Raw genomic sequence first — 26492 nt, forward strand, 5'->3', positions numbered from 1 at the left:
ACATTTAAACATTTATATTCAGACTTCTGTATCCCTGCAGATGTTATGGATGCTCACCATTTACCGTCAGCTTGACCACTGCAGACTTTGCTCTCCCGTGGATGTTTGTGGCCTCACAGTGATAAGAGCCAGCGTCATTCACATTAAATGCACTGATGTGTAGATGTTCTCCTGCTCCTACTCGGCCCGTGTTCTCCTTCACCCAGGTGTAGCTGCTGGCTGGGTTTGCCGAGGCTTTACAGTTTAAGGTCACCGATTTCCTTTCTTGTGCACAAGTGGTGGGCTCACCTGTGATGATGGCATTTTTGGGGGCATCTAAAATAAACAACACAGCAAGATGTCAGTAACAGGCAGACATTTCCAATCCTCACCCTTCATGAATTCTGTGTTTATTAAACTTCCTCTCAGGTGGGTTACAAAGATGCTGGTGCTGTTTCATGTCGGGTAGGAGGACATCAGAAATTAGTAAATCCATCTATCCATTATCCAACCCACTATATCCTAGCTACAGGGTCACGGGGGTCTGCTGGAGCCAATCCCAGCCAACACAGGGCACAGGGCACAAGGCAGGAAACAAACCCTGGGCAGGGCGCCAGCCAACCGCAGAAATTAGTAAATGAGAAGTTCAGTAAAAGGCACAGCAGCCAGGCCAGAGTCTGTTATCCATGTGGTGGGCCTTGTGTGTGTCATGAACTTGGAGTTCAAAGCACTGGAGTATTCCTAAGGCACTTCCAAAAATCCACACTCTGGGGGGTTTACCATCAAACCCCAGGTAGATATGAGGACACACGGACTCTTTATAAAGTAAAAAGTTGATTTTCACTCCAATGCTCTGTCACACTATGAAGCTCCAAAGAGCACAAAAGGCATAAAGGAGTTGCCAGCAAAGCCAATCAAAGTGAACAAAGTGCCAATACAAGAATCTGAAAATGAGGTCTAAAAACAGAGCACTGGTTCAAAAATCCAACAAACACAAAGGAATAAAAACAGACAAGAAGTCAGCAATGCCTCAGGACATTCAAAATGAACCGCAGGGGACTGTGAGAGACCTCCAAGGTTTATAGGGCAGAGGGTACTTACTGGTGGTGATGAGCGGGTGGTCCAGCATCTTGGAGGACCACCCACAAAACACATGGAACAGAACAAAGGCAGCTATACACAAAGGAATCGAACAATACCCCAAAGTAATAAAATACATAAGTAACGTCAAATCACTAAATGAATTCACAAAGACAACATAAACAACAGAATCAAACTGAACAAAGAAGAAATCAAAGAAAGATTTGAACTCCAGCACTGGAGGGTCCCTGACTGAACCACAGCAGTGTGAGGACTTTGTGTGGTCTCCTCGTGTCCCCCTCAGTCGTGACTGTGCCCTTCAGCCCAGTGCCGTGTCACTCCGTTTGACTCCTGCCATGTGCTGCCAAGATGAACAACACAGAAAATGGAAGGACAGACGACAAAGAAAGACAAGTGGGAGTGTGACATGTCCGTATTCTGACTTCTAAATATCAACGTGAGCACTTCAGTGTGTTTGGTAAATTAGTGTGTGAATGAAGAAGAAAGCAAGATGGAGAAATGGAGAAAATCAAACTTCATCATGTGTTTTATTTTGTGTGATGACAGAAAAGCCTCTCAGTTTGTCCTCATTGTACTGTTTGTATGTCTTTAGTGACACTCGTGTTATTTATCTGTCACACTCACTGAACTCTCACTCCGCACACTCACACTGTTAAAACACTCAGAGTGCGACTCACACTGGACATCCAGTAGAAATGCTGGGGACTTCGTGATTCCAGTCTGACACGAGTAACTGCCGTGGTGCCCTAAGGAGACTCGCTGAATGACAAGCTGCGCTGAGGTTTCATTCACAGGATGTCCATTTCTGTACCAGGAGAAGACCCTGTGTGGCAGACTGCAGGTCGTTGTACACCTCAGGGTCACAGCATCATTTTCTTTCACTGTCTCTGCTGTTGCTTCAATCTTTAGACCTTCAGAAAATTAAAAGTAAAGCAGTTCAGTGTCTGCTCCAAGTGATTTTATTTGCATGAATTCTCTTTTCATCAGGCCTGCTTTAATTCTCATTACTGATACAGTTTGGTGTCAATGGAGAGAAAAGAACAAAAAATAAGAAACCCATCAGACTGTGACAGGCATGGAGTGTGTGACATCAGTGAGGACAGCAAACCAACAAAGTGACTGTCATGTCGTCACAATAAACAGAACTGGACAGTCAGCTTGGTGGGTTTGGGAGAAGAAAACGAAGAAGAACTCCGAGCTGTGGGCGCCTTTAACATGCTGAGTGTCGAGTCAGCGGCCATCACTGGCTAGAGGGGCAAAATATGAAGAGAGTCCAACACAGGGCTGATTTAATGGAACTGAACTGTGTGTGCAGATCAGTGATGTTAATGTGATTAAAACGTCAAAAGAGAAACACCTGATAAACACATAAATAAACAGACAAACAAACAAGTAATTAAATAATAAAGAGACATTTGTGTAAATTATGAGGTGTAACCCAAGAATCAGGCCTTCAGCAGGCAGCAGGCTATCTCAGACTCACCGACAGCAGGCCACTTTATACTCAGCCGTAATCCTAATATGAAGATCTTTGTAAAAAAAGGAAACAAAAATGAAGTTTGTGTAAAAGTGCAAACTGCACACCAGAATTACTGGAGTCCTTCAAACTGTTCCTACCTTGTGGCCGATACTGCAGGGATGGCATCAGCACCCTGTGACCCTGTGGGTTAAAACACAGAAAGGCCAACAATGCAATGTAATAAAGATGGGGACACGGGGCTTAGTGCAGCCGCCTGGTGTCTTCAGAGTCCCGGGTTCAAGTTCTGGCCTGGTCATTCACTCTTTCTGTGGGGTCTTCATGTTGTCCCTTCAGCTGTGAGGTGACCTGGTGACTCTAAAGCAAGGGTCACCAAACTTTTATCCCCTGAGAGCTACTTTTACAAAATGAAAATGGCCGAGAGCTGCTCATGTGTTCTAACGTTTATTCTCATAGCTTATTTCAATCCAAACAAACTGAATACACTTGTTTTACCTAAACTTTTACAAAATGTTGGTATCCACAACTCACATTTTGCATTAAAACATCACAAAAAATATTTAGTTCAGCTGCAAGTGCATTTTGTGTGTCTGTATGCATTTTCTCTTGTATCTCACACTATTGAATTAAAACGTGAATGCTGTCAAAACAAAACAATGCAATTCCAAATCCACAGATGTGACTTCTTCATTTGTCATGTTGTCACATGTCACTGTGTCACTTTATTCACAGGTCCAGTCTCATGTGTGATGTGATTTTTAGTTAGTCAGGTGACTGGCACTGAGGTGTCTATCAATTTTTCACAAGAGAACTACTTAACTGATTTAGATAGGTTTTTTTTTCTATAATTTGCTTGAACATTGTGGTTGATTTTGCGCCTTCTCTCATTTCACTATGTATCATAGTTTGCTTACAGTATCGATTTAACTGTGCGAAATGCAACGGGCCGAGAAGAGGGGCCTTCCTTCCTCACTCACTCGCCAGCTTCGGGGCGTGTGCCTTAACTCCGCTTAGCTAGCGAACGAGAGAACAATTGAATTCAACTGTGTTTGATATTTAAAATCAAGTGTTACTTAGGGCTTGATGAGTCTGAGTCCGGATATTCTCTTAAGTGTCTGCCACATTGAAAAGATAAGATAAGAATTCAGATTGTGGATCGTGATTTTGTCTTAAAAGGATCGTGATATGATTTTTTGGAAAGATCGCCTACCCCTAATTTGACTAATCAAGTTTTCAAATTAGTGTAGGATTCATTAACCCTTTGGCGAGCTACTTGGAAAGACGTGCCAAGCTACCGGTAGGTCGCGAGCAACATGCTGGAGACCCCTGATCTAAAGAGACCCCATATGAGTGACTGTGAGGAGTCCATCAGTGTGGCCTGACATGGAGTTGCTCCCCATGCAGCGGTGGCTCCTTTTCCTCCTGAGTCAGTTTAATCTGTCAGGCTGTCGAGACTAAGGAGTCGATTTATTTCTTATGTTAATCAAACTGTTAGCGTAAAACAATTCTCTACTCGCATTTTAATTCTAACTAAAAAGAAGCCAAAAAAGGACTTTGAGATAAAAGCATGGAGGAGATGCAGAATATGAGAAGGATGAGCAGTTCTGAGGAGTCCACCACCTGAAGTTGACAGTTCATTTTGTATAAAAGATTGTTTATCATAAATTCTTAAATATATTACTCTATGATTGGAGAACAGAGAGCTTCACCTAATGAGTAGTTCAATGAGTCGCCAATTCTTTACTTTTCTTCTTTTTTTTGTTATTCTGTCTTAGCACCAGTCCTCTAATCAGACAAGAGGCAGTCTGTCCATCCATCAGCCCACCATACTGGTGACTTTCAGGCCCACCTCACCGACTTCTGGAGCCTCAGCAGCACTGAACAGGAGACCAGCGTGGATGTCATTTCTTAAAAATTCATCTTCTGCTAACACCAGAGCTCCACAACTGTGCTATCAGTGGGCAGCCATGATTATAGGGGGTCTCTGACTGGACCTGAACTCCTTCACTCAGTTGATGTCCGGCTCTCCTGCTCTGACACGGAGTCCATGGATTCAAACTGAGTGTGTAGCAGGAACGAGAGAAGGCCTTGTGGTCGACTGTTCACGTGTTAAAGTCCATTCACTGTCCACATTACACGTCATTACAAAGGTCAGGGGGCTGCTCTGTGAGAAACGCTGGGACTTGCACCCGCATCTCTTCTTCTTTTGGAGATCATTTATTCTGAGCAAACTTAGGAGTCCCAACTGAAATATCTGAAGAGTTGCTGATGTTTGATAAGAAAACAAAGCACAAAGCTGTGGGGGCTGCGCAAAAAATAAATTTATGGAGTAAAATTAATAATCGAGAATTTGAATTATTAGGGGAGTTCAGTGAAAAGTAGAAATCCTCCTCATTAAAGCAGTTGGGCGCCTTCACTGTGGACCCCCATGGACAGATGAGGGGTCAGCTGTCCTACATGTCAGCGTTGATGTCTTCTGTACTCTTTAAATGTAAAACACTCAACTTTTAGGTCATTTATGTTTGTGACTCTGGAGGACTCAGAGGATACTCACGGTTTGCCACCAGGGTGACAGCTGCAGACTTTGTCGCCCCGTAGATGTTTGTGACTTCACATTGATAAGACCCCGCAGCACTCAGGTCAGCCCTGGTGAACTGCAGATGTTCTCCTGATCCTGGTATGCTGATGTTGTCTTTCACCCAGGTGTAGGTGCCAGGTGGGTTTGCAATGGCTGTGCAGTATAAAGTCATAGACGTCCCTTCTTCTACACAAATGGTGTGCGGTCCTGAGATGACAACATTCTTGGGGGCATCTAAAATACAGGAGGACACAATTAGTGAGAAACCAAAGATTCAATTCTTTATTCTTCATAAATTGTGTTTTTTTATGAAATTTCATTTCATTTGGGTTACAGAGGATGGCACCGTGTTATGTCAGCTGGTGGTCTGCCTGACAGTTTCATGGTCATGTGGTGTGACTTGTCTGTGGACATTATGTCCTCATCCTCCCCCCCTCCTTAGTCCTCGGTGGTCCTTTTGTGATTTTGCTCCTCAGCTCACTGCTGTCTCCCTCTCTTTACTCCCACCATGTGCTCCTTACTGCCAGGATGAAGTGAACCTCTCAAGGAAGACAAAAATATAAAAAACAGAAGAAGAAACTGCACAGAATGAGAAGGAGATGTGTCACATGTTCATATTTAACTTCTACATGTTGAGATAAACATTTTATTTTTTGTTAAATTATTAAGGTGTATGAAGCTGAAAGAGAAATAGAAATAATGAGTGCAGCAGGAATATGTGAGGATCAGCTTGTCATTGTGCCTTTTGAATTATGACAGAAAATCCCCTCGATTTGACTGCCTTTGATTCTTTGTGTTTGTGTTTCTTCATTTTCACGGATTCACTTCCCTCAAAGTCAGACATTATTGAACCTTTTACTTCAGTCCTGATTGGACTCTCACTCCGCACACCTCACACTGTTACAACACTCAGAGTGCGACTCACACATGACATTCAGTTGATATGCTGGGGACGTCGTGACTTCAGTCTGACACCAGTAACTGCCGTGGTCCTCGTAGGAGACTCGCTGAATGACAAGCGTCTGTGAGGTTCCTCTTAAACGTTGTTGATTTCTGTACCAGGTGAAGACCCCGTTGGTGAGACTGCAGGTCGTTGTACACGTCAGGGTCACCGCGTCATTTTCTTTCACTGTCGGTGCTGTTGCTTCAATCTTTAGACCTTCAGAAAATAAGAAAAACAAAGCAGTTCAGTGTCTGCTCCAAGTTATTTTATTTGTATTCATTTTATTTTATTCAGTTATTCTTTAACTTCTCTGTACTGATGCTGTTCAGTGTTCAGAGTCAATGGAGAGAAAAGTGCAGCTGATTGTGACACTCGTGGATTGTGTGGCATCAAACAAACACACCGACTGTCATGTCGTCACAATACACAGAATGATACAGTTGGCTTGGTGGGCTTGGAAGAAAAAGCTAAGAAGGAGTCCGAGCTGTGGGTCAAGTGATACGTAGTGAGTTTCGAGTCAGCGTCTGTCACTGGCTAGCAGGTCAAAGATAACAAGAGAGTACAATACAAGGCCGATGGATTTAATGGAACTGAACTGTGCGTGCGTTTAATAATATTAACGTGATTAAACCAGCAAAGAGAAAACACTTGAAACAAATAATACATAAACAAATAGGTAAATAATCAATTTAGAGAGTGTTTAGAATGAGGCATAGCAGAAGAATCAGTGGGCGCCCGTCCATCTTAGGACTCACACAGTCAGTCAGTGACACCTCACAACAGGCCACGTTATAGTCGGTGATGAACGTGACATGAAAACGTGAAACTAAACCTATAAATAAACATTTAGGTGACTGAGAAACATTCAAACTTCTCACAAACACAGGACTGGTGTTTGAAATCCAGGATCCTGATGTTGTTATCCAGCAAATTAAACACAGACAGACGTCTCTTATCTCACCTGTGACTGTCACGCTGACTCCCGGCACTCCAGTCCATTGTTGTCCATATCCATCTCCCTCAAATCTAAACTTGTAGTATCTGCTCTCCTCTCTTCTCACATCGCTGATCCTCACAGAGCACATTTTGTTTTTGTTCCCTGAGAACTGAACTCGGTTTCTGTATCTGATGAGCTCAATATGATCATTTGTGTGATAAATGTTGTTCTCTCTAGTATTATGTGTGCTGTTTTTATTATAATCATAAAACCACATTTCATATTTCACTTTAATATTTGCTGGATGCCAGTATGAACACCCAATCGTCACCGTTGATCCTTCAGCTGCGCAGATCATCTTCGGCTCATAAGTGACCCCCCATTGACCCCAACCTGTAAAACACAAAGGAGTAGAAAACGTCAAGTCGGTGATTTCAGTTCACTTCACGCTGAGAAGACACAGATAAAGATGTCCCTGGTCCTCCACATATAAACTTCAGTAATCTCAAAATAAAAACTAGAATATGTTTTATTTATACAGATTATACTATAAACAATGCGTCTTTGTTTGCTACATACTGTATATTTATAATTCATATAAAAGATTATAAAATATTAATGAACACTTTTCTAAATAACATATTTTTTTTTCTATAAAAGATAAACACCCATTATAAGTTACTAAAAGCACATTAATAAAGATGGCTCTTCAAGTTTTCGTCGGTGATGATGGGGCCCCTCAGACTGTGGCCATTTGTTCAGTAAGTCCTGGTCGATATGCCATCAGACTCCACCAGTCCTGCCACTGGGGCACATCAGAGGGGCAACCAAAAAACAGGAGTTAGAAGATGTGAACCACAGAGAGGGGACAGAAGAGGATGGGTAAGAAAGTCCTGAAGATGTCCTGTACGGTGGCCGTGACACACCTGATACAAGGAGCAGACTCATGTGCTAAATCACCACCAGAACAGACAAAGATACCAAACTGGGCTCAAACGAGAAGGTCCCTGAGTGTCACTTAGTACCTGGGCAGCACTGGTCATAATAAAAGTACTGGGGGGAGACCAGCAATCAGAGAGCAGCAGTCACCCAGATGGACTTGTGTATAGAAACCCATGGAGCAGTTTCTCTGAATTTCATATCGAGATGGTGTAAGTCTGGATATGTTTAGGATGTGATTAAAATGAAGTCTTAGATACAGAAGCATTAGGGCTTTGGAGACGGAGAGATGGAGAGAGAGACGGACAGACAGAGTGGTCAAATGTGACCCCCAGACTGGTGACTGAAACAGGAAAAGGAATCAACTGATCGACTGGCCGTCAGTGCTAATCTGAGTAACACCAGACTTTCAGTGCCCACAGCAATGGTTTCTGGTTTAACTCACCATTGAGGTGAAGACACTTTTTATTTATACACTGCTGGGTGTCACTCGTACATTTGGTGATGAAAACTGAGAGATGTCTGGAGATAGGCCTGTGTATCATCAACTCCACAATAAAATGACACATTGTGATGATTTAACATTTTAAATAAGGAAAGTCGATTGATCAAAATGGATTTGGACCAAGTGCTGACCACCACTGGGGAGGTCTGTGAGAAGTGCAGCAGGGTTTGGACTGATATGTCCCAATGGTGCCATGTTCAATAAAATAACAAGTGAACCAGCTCAGTACAAGACACTGCACCGTCCCTTACTGGCAAAGCCTTAGTCGACAGATTCAGAGGTAGCTGTCAGCTTGAGTAGAACCAGCAAGATGGAAGATCCTCAATTCTGCTGGCATAAGTCAATAATTTACAGAGGTGGAAGGTAACAAAGTACAATTACACCATTACTACACTTCACATATCTGCACAACACTTAAGTAGATTTAGCTGTGGACACTTTTGACTTTTAGTCCACTATATTTTACAGAAAAGATCTCTTCTTTCTGATCCACTATGTTTCTACATGGCGATGCGTTACATTATACAGCCACTTGAATGTAATTCCAACATTATATGTTCACAGTTGACCACCAGCAGTTACCACAGTGCAAATGTGGGATCTGAGGTGAGTCATGATGGGAGCCCACAGGGAAACAGCTGCATTAGTAAAAACAAGAACCTTGTGAGATGTCAGGATGAGATGAAGGCATAACCAGCACAGCACACCTGAGCTAATGAACATCATCAGGGTCAGCCCAGGTACTCATCTCCCTTTTACTCTTTTCTCTGTCAATCACTCCTTCTCCTCATTCCCTTTTCCTCGGTCACAATCCAACCATTTCCTCCTTCATTCTCTGTCTTTATATCCACGGGCCCACAGCTCACCTACTTCCTCTCACTTGTGCTCCAGTCTTCCTCACCTGATGATTCTTATCTCTGTCTCTTATGTTTTTTCTTCATGTTCTGCATTTGTCTGCCGTGTCTCAGTCACCATAAGTTCCTCACACAGTTTTCGTGAAGTTTTCCTTCAATAGCACAAAAGCTGCTGTAGAGATCACAATGTGGTGCAGCTGCCTGAATGTCCTCCATGTTTATCTCATCATAGATTTCTTTCATATTTTACCATCAATATTAGATCTTTAACATCCAGAAGCTCCGATGGCAGTCCCTCATTTTCCTCTTTTGTGTTCACCTCCATAACAGCACCAGCCTTGGTGAAACTCTACTCTCCCCATAATCACACCCCTCAGTTCCTCGAGACCACCTCACTTTCTGCTGTTGTAACCCACCAGTCTTGTGAATTTTGACAAATGCTGACTTTTGTCCCCTTTTCTCCTATCCTTGTAAAACCACCTTGCACTTCAGTAGCTGTCACCAAGCTCTACATTTGTTTGCCTGATATCCTGCTACAGAATGTAATCCCACCACTTGTCTTGTACTCCAGCACACTCCTTTGTTCTTTTGGGTGCTCACACATTTTCTCCGATCGTCCCAAACCCTAAGCTGAGGTGACTGCAACATGGGGATGATGGAGAAGCACAAGACATGAGGAGTGAAGGACAGTTTGGTGCAAGCAGAGGCCTCTTTAAGGACTCTAGGTTTTTGTCTTTTTAGACTTTTTTGATGCTCAACTCTGCTGTCCTTTGACTTATTTATTTATATTGTCATCATTATTTTGGCAATGTCATTTTGTTTCTTGTTATGGTTTGGTCTCCTCTGTCTTGTGTTGATCTTTGCACGGCATGCAACCACCGCTTATGGTTGTTACGTCCATTTGCTGACCACGTGATGCAGATGTCATGTGATGTACCTGTCAACTTATCATAAGATGGCCGTGTGCAGGGTCCATTATTCAAGTACTGGATGTCTTAATTTTCTCCACAATACTCTTTAGTGTTAGAAGAACCAAAAATGAAACTGTGACAAGGTCTTAGATTTGGGGTACCTGATGACAAGGTTTAGTTTGGCTTCAATATTTTTGTGTGTGTGTGTGTGTCTTGGTTTTGTTTTATTTTGGTTCTCATTTGCCTTGGCTGTATTTGTCTCCTGACTCCTTTTTCTGATTCTATTCTTCCTCCCTTGCTTGGTTTCATATGATTATTACACAGAGTCCTCCTCTCTTTCCAGTCTTTGGCCTCTTCTAGAATAGATTTGTTTCTGCCTTTTTTGCTTCTTTTTCTACACTGAGAAATTGAATATTAGCTGACTAAATAGAGAAATGGACACCAAGAGATGACCACAGAACAACACATGAAATGAAAATGCATAAAGATTAAATGAATGCATGAATGAAAAACAGAAAATAAAAATAGAAAACCAAAATAGTTTTGCTTAAAACAAACCAAAAAATCAAAGTTAAAAGAGAAAATCCAAGAATACCTGACAAACAAGAAGGCAAGAGCTAACTACTGAGAGATTTGAGAGTGTATCCACAAACATGGCCCCACAAGGTACAGTACTCTTCTGCCATCTTGTAAAGTTGGGCAGTCATTATACAATATGTTATGTCATATAATTAGTAACAAGCACACAAAAACACATAAAATGGAGGCCACTACAATTCAAAACACAAAAGAAATTGTTGGTGTAGCAAAGTCAAAGGCATGACATCAAATTATTTTCATAATCATAACACAAAGCTTAAAATAAAAAAATAATGTGTGTACAAAAACGCTAAAATCATGAGAAACTGATGTATTAGTTTCCTGAACGTCATATCAGTTAGTAAACCACAGAACTTTTGGTATGACTAACATCTCCAGTCCAGCTCTTAGTTCTCCCATAGGTGGCAGTGAGAACTTGTATGAGCTGATCAGGAAAGAAAAGATAAATGAGAAGCAAATAATCTGATTGGGTAATCGATTGGTAAAAGTGCTTACCATGAAGACTCATCCAGGGACCTCATGTACAAATGGTGTGTACGCAAAAAATGTTGCGTACTCCCGTTTCCATGCTCACATCATGATGTATAAAACATAAACCTGGTGTAAAGCCACGCACATTTTCATGCCAGCTAAATTCTTGGCGTACGCAAGTTCTCTGCTCGGTTTTGCAAACTGGTGGCACCCAGCGTCAAAGCTTTTATTCCAGTGTGGTTTCCCTTTCTTTTTTAGATTCACATCCCAGACGCAGCTTTACCATATACACTGAAATTAACCACATATTGTTTATTAGTTTAAGGCAACTGATTGTAATTAACCTGCAACAATATAATGGTCCATAGAATGGCCAAACTATTCCAAATACAATAGCTGCTTTAGCATTGTTACTCTCACTGCACCACTCAGAGTATTTATATCACTGTATCTGAGTGTGAAATCACAGGTCTACAGCAGCTGATCGGAAAGAGAATTATCAGGATACAGCATCAAGCACATGCTGCCTCAGCCATGCTGTCTATTGAACTGCTCCCATACGGCAAACGCTTCAGAGCCTTTCCTGTACGGACCTCGCGGTTCAGAAACAGTTTCATCCCAAGAGCTCTAAACGCACTCAGTCAGTCCATCAAGTGCTCCTTGTAGAACTGTCTGAACTTATAAGTACAATCACCTCACTGTAAACTTGCGATACAGTTATAATATTACACAACCTGAGCCACTTTATAAAGCGCGTATTTACATATGATGACAATATCATTTTTAAGATGAATGGCAGCAAAATATGTTTATTACATTATATAGATAAAATGTTAACATCGTTAAAATAATCTGTATTGTTAATAATTAAACATGTGAGGACATGGTGTTGCAGCGCTAGCTAGTTCAGGTATTGTTCCTGCCTCGCGCTGTATTCTTGCTGGGGCTGGCACGACACTGGAAGGATGGATGGATAGAATAATTTAACATGTACTACGAAGATATTTCAATGTTGCTTAAAAGTTCTGAAGAATCGGCGTTCTAAGCTTACAGATGGCTTAACGTCTATTATAGAGCTGATAGTGTGGCGATTGGTTACTTGGAGAAAGAAAAGGAGGACAGGAAATGGAGGTTGGTACATTTGAAAGAGACAGTACTGCTGAAGTAAATTATTTCATCGAAGGTCGTGCACAGAGCAGCAAGCATCTTGCGGGAATTAGGAACAAACTCTGGACGGGGCACCAGCTCGTCACTATCACTGTGCCACCGTGTTCCCATGTTTAATAACATGCTTTAACTCCAATCATCATGAAAATGATATCATGTATGCATCTCAGTATTTAAATTGTTCAGAGAGCTGTAATATCACGAATGTAATGGATTCTGTGTCCTGTCGTAGGAAGAGAAAGCCCGTTTAAGAAGCACACAGTGATTCACACACATAGAGCACATAGAAGAACAAATACAAAACAAAGCATTTAACGTGCTACTTTAGTTACAATTGGATTTGTGAAACTAGTAAATTAAACGATTTTAAGATGAAGTTTATGATGTTCTACTTTAATGACAAAATAAACTACATGATTAAAGTGGAAATATTGAGATTAAAGTTGACATTTCAAGCTTTTTTCCCACTGAGTCCCTATTTTTTTTCTTTTTTCTGTACCCTAATAAGCTTTCATATGACACTCAGATGGTGGGCTATGACTCACCTTTTCACGGCGACTTTGATATCTGACAACTTCTTTTTTATTTCGGGCACTGTGCGACTTTGTGAGCTTGAGCTTTCGAGTTTCTCTGACACGCGATGTCACTCGATCAACTTCCTTTTGTTGTTTATATCGCTGTTTAAACCAACAAATAGTACTTTTTTCTTTGCCTCCACTTGGTATTCGCTGAAAGTCTTCTATTTTCCTTTGTAAAAGTGACAATGACAATAAAGATCTATCTCTCTCTCTATCTCTGTGCTTCTGCCATTGTCTTTTCACAGAATGCTGAGCTTAAGGGCTATTTATATTGATTTGCATATTCAAAGAGGCGTAATTCTGGGAGAAGTTTGGGTGGGGCAGCAGGTGCATGCACGTGTGTTACTTTTCACACTGTCCAGGATTTATGGAGCGGAAGTTGGCGTACACACAGATTTATGCATCTGGATTTTTTGTGCATACACACATTTCCGCTTTTGTCCATATGCCATGTTTTAGTGTGAATTCTACGCACGCCATTATGCATGAGGCCCCTGGTCTTCAGAATTTTAAAGGCATTGATGAAGCTAATTAAGAAGACTTATTAAGAACATCTGACAAATGACAGGAGACCATTCGGTTCATCAGGCCCGTTTGTTTAGCTAATAACTAAGCTGTCTCAATATCTCATCCAGATCCTTCTAAAAGGTTGATAGGGATTTTGCTTTAACTTCATGTTTGGGGAGTTTGTTCCAGATACCCACATCTCTTTGTGTAAAGAAGTGAGTTCTGCCTTCAGTCCTAAATGCTCTTTCCCTTAATTTCTGCTGATGACCTTCAGTACATCATTCACCATTAAGCTAAAAGAATTCTACTGGATCTACTTGATCAATGTCCTTGAGAATTTTGAAGACCTGAATGCGGTCCCCACATAGTCTCCTCTTCTCAGACTAAACAGGTTTAAATCTCTGAGACTGTCAGAGCAGGAAATGTCCTCAAGTCCTGAGATGTACCTGCTTGTTCTTCTCTGCAGAGCTTGTAGAGGTGCTGAGTCTTTCTTGTAGCGTAATGACCAGACCTGCACATAACACTCCAGATGCGGTCACATGAGTGCATAAGTTAAGTTTATTTAGTTAGTTAACTTCATTTAGTTTATAGTAAATAATGGACAGGAGGACATCTAGTGGGGACTAAGTGGAAGTGCATTCAAGACAGAAAAACAACAAACAACACTTCACACAAAAGGAAACATGGAACAAACCCAGCAGCTGCCATACAGACTCAGATTGCCTTTAAAATTGTCAGTTATTGGCCTCCTAAACAGCCTGGATGGACCAAATGTTCTCAACTCATTTGGGATACAAAGATGGACCATTTAAGAGGCTGTTGACTGAGCCAGGTGTTACAGAGATTTGATGAAATACGTCTCACATTTGTATCTGAAACTGCAGTAAAGTGTTGTGAGAAGCTCTGTTTGTAGATAAGTGATTACAAGCTGTGAAAGATAAGCAGATTTTTTTCACCAACATATCACATTACAAATTTCACACAACTAGCTGGCAAAGGCGGAGGATTATCAAACAGACGTGCAAAGAGGACAAGACAATTGTGGGGAACTGAGCAGACGTGGTCATCATAACAAGGCCATAAAAACAGAAGATGATAAATTCATCTGGAAATACAAGAAGAGTTCAAAGAATTAAGAAGATTATTCAGCCGATTTGACCAACTGGATTAATTAAATAACCAGGAGCTCAAAAAGATGACAAATATGGTCTAATTAAAAAGAACAAAAAGTGAAGGAAACAGCGTAAACCTGCAACATGAGCAGATATTGGCAGAAGCTCAGCTCAGCAGCAGAAACCACAGAGAGTCTGACATCACATTGAGCACCAAGAATAAACTGGACATGTTAAATAAAGTGGAGTTTTAAAACAAGCTGGAGCTCTTCAAACAAAATGGAGTTCTGCTGAGCTTACCATATGCACAGGAAACTGTGGCCAAAAACATCAGGAGGAGCATCTTCAGCGGTGAGACCTGAAATAAAAAAATGACATGATGATGAGTTTCAAGTTCAGCCATTGTAAACTTCACCAGATATGAATGTTGAGGCTCCCCATTCACACACAGTGGTTGGTGCTCCACCTTCACAACTATTTGGACCCAAGTTCAGCTCAAGCCCCATGTGCAGTTTGCACCTTCATCCTGAGGTTTTCTCTGGCTGTGCCACACATCTCAAATACTTGAATGTTAGATTCTTCATTCTTCTTGCTGTGCCTCAATGTGAGTCGCTCAAGCAAAGACCCCATGCAGGGTTGGCTCCTGCCTTGCTCCTCACTCTACTGGGATTGACTCTGACTGCCGGTACAATAGACAGTGTAGGTTGCTGAAATAGAAGGTTGTGTTCAACACATTTGCTGTGACTAGATGCTCTTAACATTCCATTTGTGTATCTCTCATCTTAATTTCTAATTTGGTTTCCTAAGAGTGAAAGAATGTTATGGGCTGATATTCAGCATACAATTAGAAAGATTAAGGACCAGGGCAATTAATGGACACCTGCACAATGCTGTGGTGTTAGAAGTGGGATTCATCAGTTCTGAGGAAATCTGTGTGGTGATGAGCCGAGGACCACAATGGCAGCAACTCTCTAGGCAGTTGTCAGCCAGGAGAGGATTTTCAATTCCACCCTTTAAATACTGAACCCCCTTCTTCTTCTTCTTCTTCTTGTTTTTTGAAGCTCTGTCCTTTTGACAAATTGTATTATTTTTAAACTTGCTGATGACTTCATTCTTATTATTAATATCCATATTTTAACTCTAATCTCATTTAGAGAAATATGGATGCTAATAATTAGTGTAAACTTCATTTATAAAACACTTTTTACCATGTTTACATGCAAGTTTGCATTTAAGTTTATGTGTTCAAATTTCATCCCCACAGGTTAAGTGACTAACAGACACAGGACATGAACTGGTACCCTTGTGTTTGAAGGTCCAGTGCCTCAGCCTTTAGGCCACAATGTGTGCTCCTGGTCTGTGGAGGGTCTGTGACGGGTAAATGGATACTAAAAATCAAAGATGTCAGGTGTGTGTGCTAACGGTCCTTGTGTTTTAGAGACTTGCTTAACACAAAATGCACATACTTGGCATCCTTAAATGTTCTACTGGAGAATAGAATTAAAAGAATACTAAACTGAAAATGGAGGCCTAGCTCTTCAATACTGACACCCCTGTAATTTAAAACTCCTGGGGCCTCATGTATAAACGGTGCGTATGCACAGAAATGTTGTGTAAGAACGTTTCCACGTTCAAATCACGATGTATTAAACCTACACTTGGCGTAAAGCCACACACCTTTCCACGGTACCTCATACCCTGTCGTACGCAAGTTCTCCGTTAGGTTTTGCAGACTGGCGGCACCCAGCATCAAGGCAGTGCTACTGTTCCTGTGAGGTTACCCTTTCTTAGATCCACATCCACGACGGCGGCTCAAGTGCTCCTTGTAGAACTGTTTGTACTTGCAAGTTACCGTGAGGTAATTGTACTTATGATACAGTTATAATATTGCACATCCTAAGCCACTTTATAAAGCGCGTATTTACGTATGATGACGATATCATTTTTAAGATGAAATGCAGAAAAATATGTTGATTATATTATACACATAAAACTTTAACTTTAACTACACGCTGCCGCAGCGCTAGCGAGCATGAGCTTCGTTCATGGTTTGTTCCTGCCTCGTGCTGTTTTCATGCTGTGGCTGGCACGACACTGGAAGGGTAGATGGATAGGATAATTAAACATTACAAAGATATTTCGATGTTCCTTAAACATTTTGAAGAATCGGCGTTCTAAGCTTACAGATGGCTTAACATCTATTACAGAGCTGATTGTGTGGCGATTGGGTATTTGGAGAAAGAAAAGTAAGGACAGGAATTGGGGGTTAGCACATTTGAAAGAGACAGTACTTCTGTAATAAAGCATTTCATTGAAGGTCGCGCATGGTGCAGGAAGCATCTTGCTGTAAGACATGAACAATCACTGTGCCACCGTGTTCCCATGTTTAATAACATGCTTTAACTCATATCATCATGAAAATGATATCACAGTGTACTACTCAGTATTGATTTGCATATTCAAAGAGGCGTAATTCTGGGAGGAGTTGGGGCGGGACAGCAAGTGCGTGCACGTGCATTTATTTCCACACTGAGCGGGATTTATGTAGCGGAAGAACGCGGAAGTTGGCGAACGCACAGATTCCTGCATCTGGATTTTTCTGTTTCTTTTAAACTTCATGGACCCATATGTGGATTAAAAGAAGTGGATAGATAGATAGATAGATAGATAGATAGATAGATAGATAGATAGATAGATAGATAGATAGATAGATAGATAGATTGCTCTTATTTACTGGAAGAAACTGAATAAACAAACAAATAACTAACTACATTGATTGCCCTTCTGCTGAATAACTCATTGGCTGAAAGTCCTCATTGCTGATGTGTCAAAGAGAGGATGTGCAGCATTGTTTAAAATGGCTCTACATAGGAAAAGGCAGGCTCTGCATTCAGAACTCAACCTCTTGATAACTAAAGAAACTGAACAACTAATTTATAAATCCAGACATCATTACTATGAACACGGAGAGAAAGGTAATAAGCTTTTAGCTCAACAAATCCACAAGCAAGAAGTTCGCAATGCAATCCCAGTAATCACCAACATGAACAGAGACAAAATCATTGACCATAAAAATATAATGCACACATTTAGAGACTACTATAAATACTTATATTCTACTGAGTTCAAAGAAGACAACGCACAATCTAATGCATTTCTGGATACATTACAGTTACCACAAATAGATACTTTTAGTGCAGAGGAACTGGATACACCTCTGGCGCTATCAGAATTACTAGATGCTATAAAGTTACTTCAAGGCGGGAAAGCAGCAGGCCCTGATGGCTACCCTGCAGAATTTTATAAGAAATTCTTCGCTAAGCTAGCTCCCCTCTTATAAGCAACATTTACAGAAGCTAGAGACAATCAAATTCTACCTCAAACTTTTCGCCAAGCATTAATCACCGTCTTCCCTAAACAAAATAAGGACTTATTACAATGTGCATCATACAGACCAATTTCACTTCTGAATAATGATGTTAAGATACTCTCAAAAATCATAGCTAGAAGGATGGAGAAAGTGCTGCCTTCAGTAATATCACAAGATCAAACTGGATTTATCAAGGCTTCGACACTTATCCTCCAATCTTCGACGCCTGTTTAATGTAATATACTCACCAACAAAGTCAAACACAGAAATATTATTATCATTGGATGCAGAAAAAGCATTTGACATGATTGAATGGAAATAGCTTTTCACTACATTAGAGAAATTTGGGTTTGGCCCAATAAATGCAAGTTATCGGCATTATACTAATAACCCAATTGTGCTTCACTCACTCAGAATATGGAACCAATGTAGAAAGCATTTTAAGATGGAGAAGCTTTTATCTGTGGCCCCTCTGCAAGAGAACCACCTCTTTCAACCCTCACAAACATATGCAGTTTTTAATATCTGGAAAAGATTTTGGATTAAATTGCTCAGAGATCTTTATATAGACAACATCTTTGCATCCTACGAACAATTACATTCCAAATTTAATTTTCCAGCTACAGATTTCTTTCACTATCTTCAAATTAGGAACTTTGTTAAACAGAACAGATTTTCCTCATCTTGCACCCTTGTCCACACTGGAAAAAATATTGCTCAATTTCAAGGACTTAGACACCATCTCTGCAGTATATAAAATTATTTTACAGTCCCTCCCTTTCAAAGATCCAAGACGACATTGAGAAAAAGATCTCTTAATCAATATATCAGAAAAGGAGTGGAAAACAGCAATGCAGAGACTTCACTCGAGCTCCATATGCGCAAAGCATGCAATTTATTCAACTCAAAATTATATATCAAGCACATCTGTCTCGCTTAAAATTGTCCAAAATGTTTCCTGGGAAAGATCCAACCTGCGAATGCTGCAATCAAGTCCCAGCTTCACTGGGTCACATGTTCTGGGCCTGCGGCAAATTAACATCATTTTGGACCAAAATTTTTAAGTGCCTTTCAGACAGCCTTGGGGTCACAATCCCTCCTAACCCATTAACAGTTGTGTTTGGTGGGCTCACAGATGGGTTTAAAGTGGAGAAGGACAAACAAACTGTGATTGCATTCACTACACTTTTGGCACGAAGACTTATTTTGCTAAACTGGAAGAATCCTAACGCTCCTCTTTTAAGTCAGTGGGTAACCGATATTTTATACTATTTGAAATTGGAAAAAATCAAATATACTGTTAGAGGTTCTGTACAGAATTTTTTTAAAACCTAGCAGGATATAATCAATAAAATTTTAGAATAAACTCTTAAAGCACTGAGGAAGCAATTATCTCCGCATCTCTTTTTCCTCTCCATTCATATCTACTGGCCTATTAAACTCATCAATTTAGGTTTGTCTACAAGCCTTAAGTTTTACTCTGTTGGCCTTGCTCTCTCTCAGGGGTGGGGGTCGACTTGTTTTTTTTTTTTTTTTCAATCCTATTATTTGTAAAAATTGATTGATTTGTATGAATGATTACAATAAAATTAATTAAAAAAATAATAATAATAATAACATGGCACTTGGCTTGACTTGATTCTTTACCACGTCCAGAAGGTCCAGATTGTGTCCCCTAACTGTGCCTGACCTTTTAATTAGCCTGTTGATTTGGTGGTCATCTCTTGAAGTGATGTCACTAACCCAGGACACCACAGTTGCCATGACAGAGATGTAGAAGATGTGAAGGATGTCACTACCCACATTAAAGAAGCACAACCTCTTTGGAAGTCTGCTCTGTTCTTTCTTATTTATAGTATAAGAAGATAAAAATAACACCTAGCATTTGAGAGTAAATGTCAAGCAAACCAGACCTACTGGCACACCACAACCATGGTATCTGGGCACACAGACATTAAGAACAGACTGGGTAGAGTGGAGTGAAGGTCAGTAGTTAATGGTCATGTTAATAATCAGGAACCATCACTGGATGGGATGCCAGTCTAGCACAGGGCACATTCACAAACACTGAGCCAAATCACAGTCGCCAGTCACCCCAATCTGCACTCACATATGAGCGACCCTCAGAACTGCACAATTTAAACCCAAGTCTCACAGCTTTACTACTCTAATATGTTTCCTTTACAATTAATTGCACATTTTAAACTTTTTAAGAAATATAATTATCATAATTTTTTATATCATTATTAATTAATTCTTTTTAGCTTTTTACAGTTTTACAGCATTTTTTTTGTTATTTAAGACTAAAACTCTTTATATAATTTTGAAGAAATAAGATTTAAGTCACCCTTACCTTTTGCAGCATGTTTTTCAGTTTCTGTAGCCCGACTTGTGTGTCCCTCCGGCTGCTGAACTTCTCCAGACAGATGAAGTTTCTCCAGCCGAGTGACGTGAATGAGTTTACTTTACAAAAAGGTGTCTTATATAAGGAGGCCAGTGACTTATTAAAATGCATTGCTAATGACTTCCTCTTACTGACAACCAAAAATGGTGAGAACTTCCAGTTTCAGTTGTGGTGCTAGTCAGTATTTTTAACATTCATCAAAGGCAATTACAAGAAGGTGGCTGCTTCAGAATTTGAAGAACTTCAGTTCATTACCTGGCCATGTCATTGTCTGCCTGTGTTTGTGTGTTGTCTCAATCTGCTGTTCTACTTTCCTCCAAGACTTTGTCACAAGTGTGCTTGTGAGTTGCACCAGGGGTCACTGAGATAAGCTATGAAGGCCCATATTCCATGGGGGGATGCAGGCCCATTGGAATTCCTGGATTTGGAAAAGAAATGAATGACAACACAAACTGGGTCAGTGTAATCATTAGAGACTGCCATATCATGGACTGGCATCCCATGTGGTGTTGGTTCCTTCCATCTTTCCATAACCCTGTAACAGAAAATCAGGTCCTGTAAAAGGAGATGCAGGTGCATTTTAGTCATTATGTATACATTGAAAAGCCAAGAACAGCAATCAAGAAAGTAACTAAGGGAATTCACTTATACTGTACGGACACCATATGAGCCCAGTAAAGCACCTTATGATGGCACATGTGGCCAGTGGTGCAATATAAAAAAAATGAAGAGATTAAGTGGAAGTTCAAGAGCAATGTTAGTACAAACAGAAATAAATAATCCTGTTCTACAGTTTGGTTTTCAAGTATCACACACCGACTACTCAATTATTGCAGTCTCTAAGAGATCTCTTCATTGTCTGGTGTGACACATCAGAGACTCAGCAGGGCAAATTGAACCTTTAAATACAATGAAGCAGAAATCCAGCCTGTGGTATTTACCTGTGCAAATGGGAAATTAGCAAAATGTGATGGAGACAAGAGTTTGGATTTGCACACAAAACACACCTTCAGGTTTATATCACAGATAACATCATGAACTGGTGGTGCAGATCTCTCAGAAACACAACTGCAGACCCTCCTTCTTCACTGCCTTATAAATAAAACATGGCTGACTCTCCTATCTGAGGAAGGCAAGGAGAGACAGTCGTTAGCACAGCTGCCTCCCGGTTCCTGTGTTCAGGGTTTAATTCCACCACCCGGTTGTTGTGTGCGTGGAGGTTGTGTGCTCTTGTATGGTTTCAGCTCTTACGCTCAAAGCTGCAGGTTTAGGTCCTTCACAACACAGAATTCAGTTAAGCAAGTTTGACAAAGCTTTGTTATGTTATGTCAATTACCTGATTGTAGATTGATGGGCCATAAAAATATTACTTCATTCACAAAATGCATTTCACAATTTTCGTTCTTTTTGCTCACATTCATGGATTCTAAAGCTGCTTTCTCCATGAAGCCCCTTCAGTGTTGACCAGGACGTGTCTCTCTGTCTGTGTGTCTCTTGGTGAGGTTTATTATTTTTGTCTTAGTGATATTCTTAGTGACTCTGCTGGTTTTTACACCTTATTCTACTTGGCAGAAAGAAGGGTTGTGGTGTCATTGACACATTTATCAACATCAGAGTTCCACTAATGAACTGTACAATCACTCACGATGTTAGGTTTTACAGCTCCCTCTTTCGTCTTTTTACACGTTATTATTTACCTGTCATCATAAGTTCCTTATAGTTACTTGTTCTCTCATTTAAAAATGAACTTTTTTTTTAAATGATCATTTAAATCTCAGAGAAATATTTTGTGGTAGTGAAGCTCCAATTTCATAAATTCACACCTAAACCTAAAAATGCTGCAGATTTTTTGACATGGGAGGGATTTTGGTGCAGAGGATGAGTCCCAGATAGTTCATCCATCGTCTAACGCCACTCATCCGGTTGAAGGTGGCAACTGAACTCCAATTCCACTGCTCTACCGCAGTAAGGAGAAGGAGGTAGACTTTCTGGGTTCTTCTCATGTGGGGTTTCCATGCCCTCTTTGTGTCCATTTGAGTTTCCTCCGGGGGTCCTGTTTGTTTTCCTCCCAGAGTCCAAAAACATGCAGGTTAGGTGGATTGGACAGGCAGTGTGGTGCAGTGGTTAAGGCTTTGGACCCTGGGGTTGTGGGTTCAAATCCTGCTACTGGCACTGGGTGACCCTAAGCATGTCACTTCACCCACCTGTGCTCCATCTGGTAAAAGAAAAGAACTGACACCAATTATATCTCAAATGTTATAAGCTGCTTCGGATAAAAGGTGTCAGGCAAATATATAACTGTTTCTATATATATAACTATCTTATGAACTTCTGAGACACAACCCTCCATGGTGTGCACTTCATCCTCTGCCTCAAATGGTTGGCAATTTAAATGTTGTCACTTTAAAATAGTTTAGATTTGATTAGATAATCTTTATTAATCCCAAAGGGAAATTCATACGCATACAGCCACAGAAGCTTAAAAAAAACAAAAGATTCAGCCTCACAGGACAAATAACAAAGACGATCAATCAACCAGTAAAGTCTTAAAATTGGAAAATGGACTTTCAGCAGTTAGTTTGGGGTGTCAGGAGGAAACACTGAATTGCCTGATAGCCATGGGTAGTAAAGACCCCCAGAGGTGCTTCTGAGCATGCTGTGGTGGAATGAGCCCTGTGGCTGTTGTGGTGTGAAATCTTGTATATAAGTTGATAAATATTGTGTACACCTTTATTTGTAAGTCAGCTAAAGTAAATGTAACTTTAGTGTTTTATTTCATTGATACACTCTCATGTCTAACCAACCCCCCCTGGCCCCCAAGTCCTTAGGACTGGCTCAGGAAGTGAATTTTAGGACAAGGTTGGAGGAAGCACCTAAAACCAGTTTGGCAAGTGATTCTCTGCTGGACCCTCTCAACCAACCCCGACATGGAGGCCAAACTACCTAGCCGGCTAGCCTCACCTTAACAATGGGATTGGGGGCAACTGTGAAACCCACTGGGATGCAGCAGAAGTCTATTGGTCTAAAGCTGGCTGTTTGGTTGTGAATCAGAAGCCATTCTGTTCCATGATGCCCTATTGGCCACAGGATTTGAACAGAAAATGTAGAAATTCAGTTGCTTCACCCCTCGCTCTCTCTCTCCCTCACACCATTACCATGAAAAGGACAACACATTGAAGAGCACCGCTTAGCAGCCATATTGAGACAAGCATGCGGCCAGAAAAAAGGTATGAGGGATGTTCAAAAAGTTTCTGCACTTTATTAACTCTGTTTATTAAGATTTATTAAGAGTTTCAAAACAAATTGCATCCCTTTTCTACATAGTCATCCTTCCTTTGCGATGCAGTTTTCCCAGTCACATGACACACTCAGACATGACCAATTACTACTCCTCCCGTCTTCACCATTTCCAACGAAAATATAAAAGTGTGGAAACTTTTTGAACGTCCATCATAGAAATGATGACTTAACTAGAGATATTTAAAGCAACTACAAGTCTGTGTGCTGCCTGAAACTACATATCAGCATTTACCAGGTGGTATGGTTGCCAATATTCCCTTGTACTTTGCTTATTGTTACTATTTTATGAATATTATCAATAATACGTCATTTAAGTTGTAACTTAACTCCTGCTTGCCTTTCACTATATGTAATTGCCTGAGGTTATAAATGTAGAAGGGAAGGTGGGGAGAAGTTATAAAGCACAATACCTTAGAAACAGTGGTAAGTCTATGGGGTTCGAGGCATTCTGACAAAGGCTACACAACAAAGGATACAAAAGGGGAAAACAGAGTCACAGAGAGACTCTACGAAGACAAAGCAGTGCTCCAAGACAGAACCTCCTGGAGGGGATGAAGGGGATTTTTCATGATGGCATCCAGTTTTGCCATCATCCTCTTTTCCACAACAGCTTCCAGCGTGTCCAGGGATGGCCCTGTGATGGAGGAGGCCTTCCTGAGAAGTTCGTTCAGGTACTGTGCTTCTGTTGAGCTCAGGTTGCTTCCCCAGGAGACTTCAGTGTAGAACAACACACAGCCTATTATGGTCTGGTAGAACATTTCATTCAGTTTTCTGCATATATTAAAAGACCAGAGTCTCCTCAGGAAGTCCAGTCTGTTCTTCCTTCTTGTCCAGTGCCACTATGTTGTCAGACCAGTCCAGTTTATATGAACCCCCAAGCACATGTAGGTTTGCAAAACTTCCACGTTTTCCCCTCTCTTTGGCACGCTGAAGGTCCCCCACCAGTTCGTTTGTCTCGCTGATGTTGAGTCGCAGGTTGTTCTCCCTGCACCACAAGACGAAGTCCTCCATAGCCTTCCTGAACTCTGATTCTTCTCCATTATTAATGCAGCCTATGATGGATGAATCATCTGGATTCAATTTCAGAATATGGCAGTTTTGATATGAGTTGAGAACTATGGATACAAATTTTCAAAAGCAATAACAGCAAAGGTTTGGTGAACACTTAAGCAGTAAACTCGGCAATTCAGCTCGTGTCTGAATATGAAATGTTTGGAAAACAGCAGGAAAATTGAAAACACAATACAATTAATAACTCTGCAATGGTCATTCCAGTAGCACAGAGACACAGAAAATCTGAGTTACTTTTCCAGGGGTGGCATGTGGGCACCTATATTGGTCAAGCAGAAATATCCTTCCTAAGCTTGTTTTCTATTACAAAGCATTCCAATATACATCAAAATTGATTACATCTCGCCTGAAGAAGGGGCCTGAGTTGCCTTGAAAGCTTGCATATTGTAATATTTTTAGTTAGCCAATAAAAGGTGTCATTTTGCTTGGCTTTTCTCTACATTCATAATGGCTAACACGGTACAACACCCTAGTACTACAAATATACATCAATAAATCATTTTTTAAGCAGTTAGATTAAATCTTATTTATTTGGAATTCAAAACATCCATGCATCCAAAGGGTGACCCTACAAAGACTTAAGGCAGTAGGTGGTATAGCTCTACCTAACTTTCAGTTTTATTACTGGGTGGCAAATGTACAAGCTATAAAAACCTGGACACTGACACCAATAGATGAGCACACACAGACTTGGTCCTCAATAGAAATAAAATCATTCAGTACGTCTTCATATTCCTTGCTTTGTACTCCAGTAATTACAAGTTATTGCCAATATACTAACAACCCAATTGTCCTTCATTCACTCAGAATATGGAGCCAATGTAGGAAGTACTTCAATATAGAGACGCTTCTATCTGTGGCACCTCTGCACGATAACCACCTTTTTCCACCCTCTCAAACATACGCAGTTTTTAATATCTGGAAAACATTTGGGATTAAATCACTTAGAGATCTGTATATAGACAACATCTTCACATCCTACAAAGAATTACACTCCAAATGTAACTTTCCAGCAACACATTTCAAATTAGAAACCTTGCTTAATGAAATCTGCCCAATTTTCCTCACCTCCCACCTATTTCTATTCCAGAAGAGATATTGATCAGTCTTGAGGACTCAGACCTCACTTCCGTAATATATAAAAATATTTTAAAGTCCCTCCCTTTCAAAGATTCCAGAGTACAGTGGGAAAAGGATCTCACACTCAATATCTCAGAAAAGGAGTGGAAGGCAACAATGCACTGAATTCACTTGAGCTCCATATGTGCAAAGCATACAATTATTCAACTTAAAATCATCTGTTGAGCACATCTGTCTCATTTAAAATTGTCCAAAATGTTGCCAGGCCGAGATCCAACCTGCAAATGTTACAATCGAGCTCCAGCCTCACTGGGTCACATGTTCTGGGTGAGCACCAAATGAACGTCATTCTGGACCAAAATCTTTAAATGCCAGCCTTGGTGACCCAATCCCTCCTAATGCACTAGCAGCTGTGTCTGGTGGGCTCACAGAGGGGCTTAAAGTGGAGAAGAACAAACAAACTGTCATTGTCTTCACGTCACTATTAGCACGTAGACTTGTCTCGCTCAACTGGAAAAATCTTAACCCCCCTCTGTTAAGTGGGTAGGTGACTGATGTTATCTACTATTTGACATTGGAAAAAATCAAATTCTCACTTAGAGGATGTG

At 40.7% G+C, this 26492-nt stretch overlaps 1 protein-coding gene across 1 annotated transcript in view; it reads right to left on the reverse strand.

Annotated features, from left to right (window-relative positions):
* Positions 1 to 26492, reverse strand: part of LOC114643332 (B-cell receptor CD22-like) — a 359848-nt gene that overhangs the window by 306073 nt on the left and 27283 nt on the right. The window contains exons 10-15 of the mRNA XM_051920772.1: positions 14960 to 15017; positions 13994 to 14058; positions 7040 to 7408; positions 6061 to 6294; positions 5112 to 5369; positions 1758 to 1991 (exon numbers count right to left, since the gene is read on the reverse strand). Of these exons, the coding sequence (XP_051776732.1) occupies positions 1758 to 1991; positions 5112 to 5369; positions 6061 to 6294; positions 7040 to 7408; positions 13994 to 14058; positions 14960 to 15017 (1218 nt within the window). The remainder of the gene's footprint in view (positions 1 to 1757; positions 1992 to 5111; positions 5370 to 6060; positions 6295 to 7039; positions 7409 to 13993; positions 14059 to 14959; positions 15018 to 26492) is intronic.

Source organism: Erpetoichthys calabaricus, chromosome 17 (assembly GCF_900747795.2).
Source record: "Erpetoichthys calabaricus chromosome 17, fErpCal1.3, whole genome shotgun sequence".
Classification (NCBI taxonomy): Eukaryota; Metazoa; Chordata; class Cladistia; order Polypteriformes; family Polypteridae; genus Erpetoichthys; species Erpetoichthys calabaricus.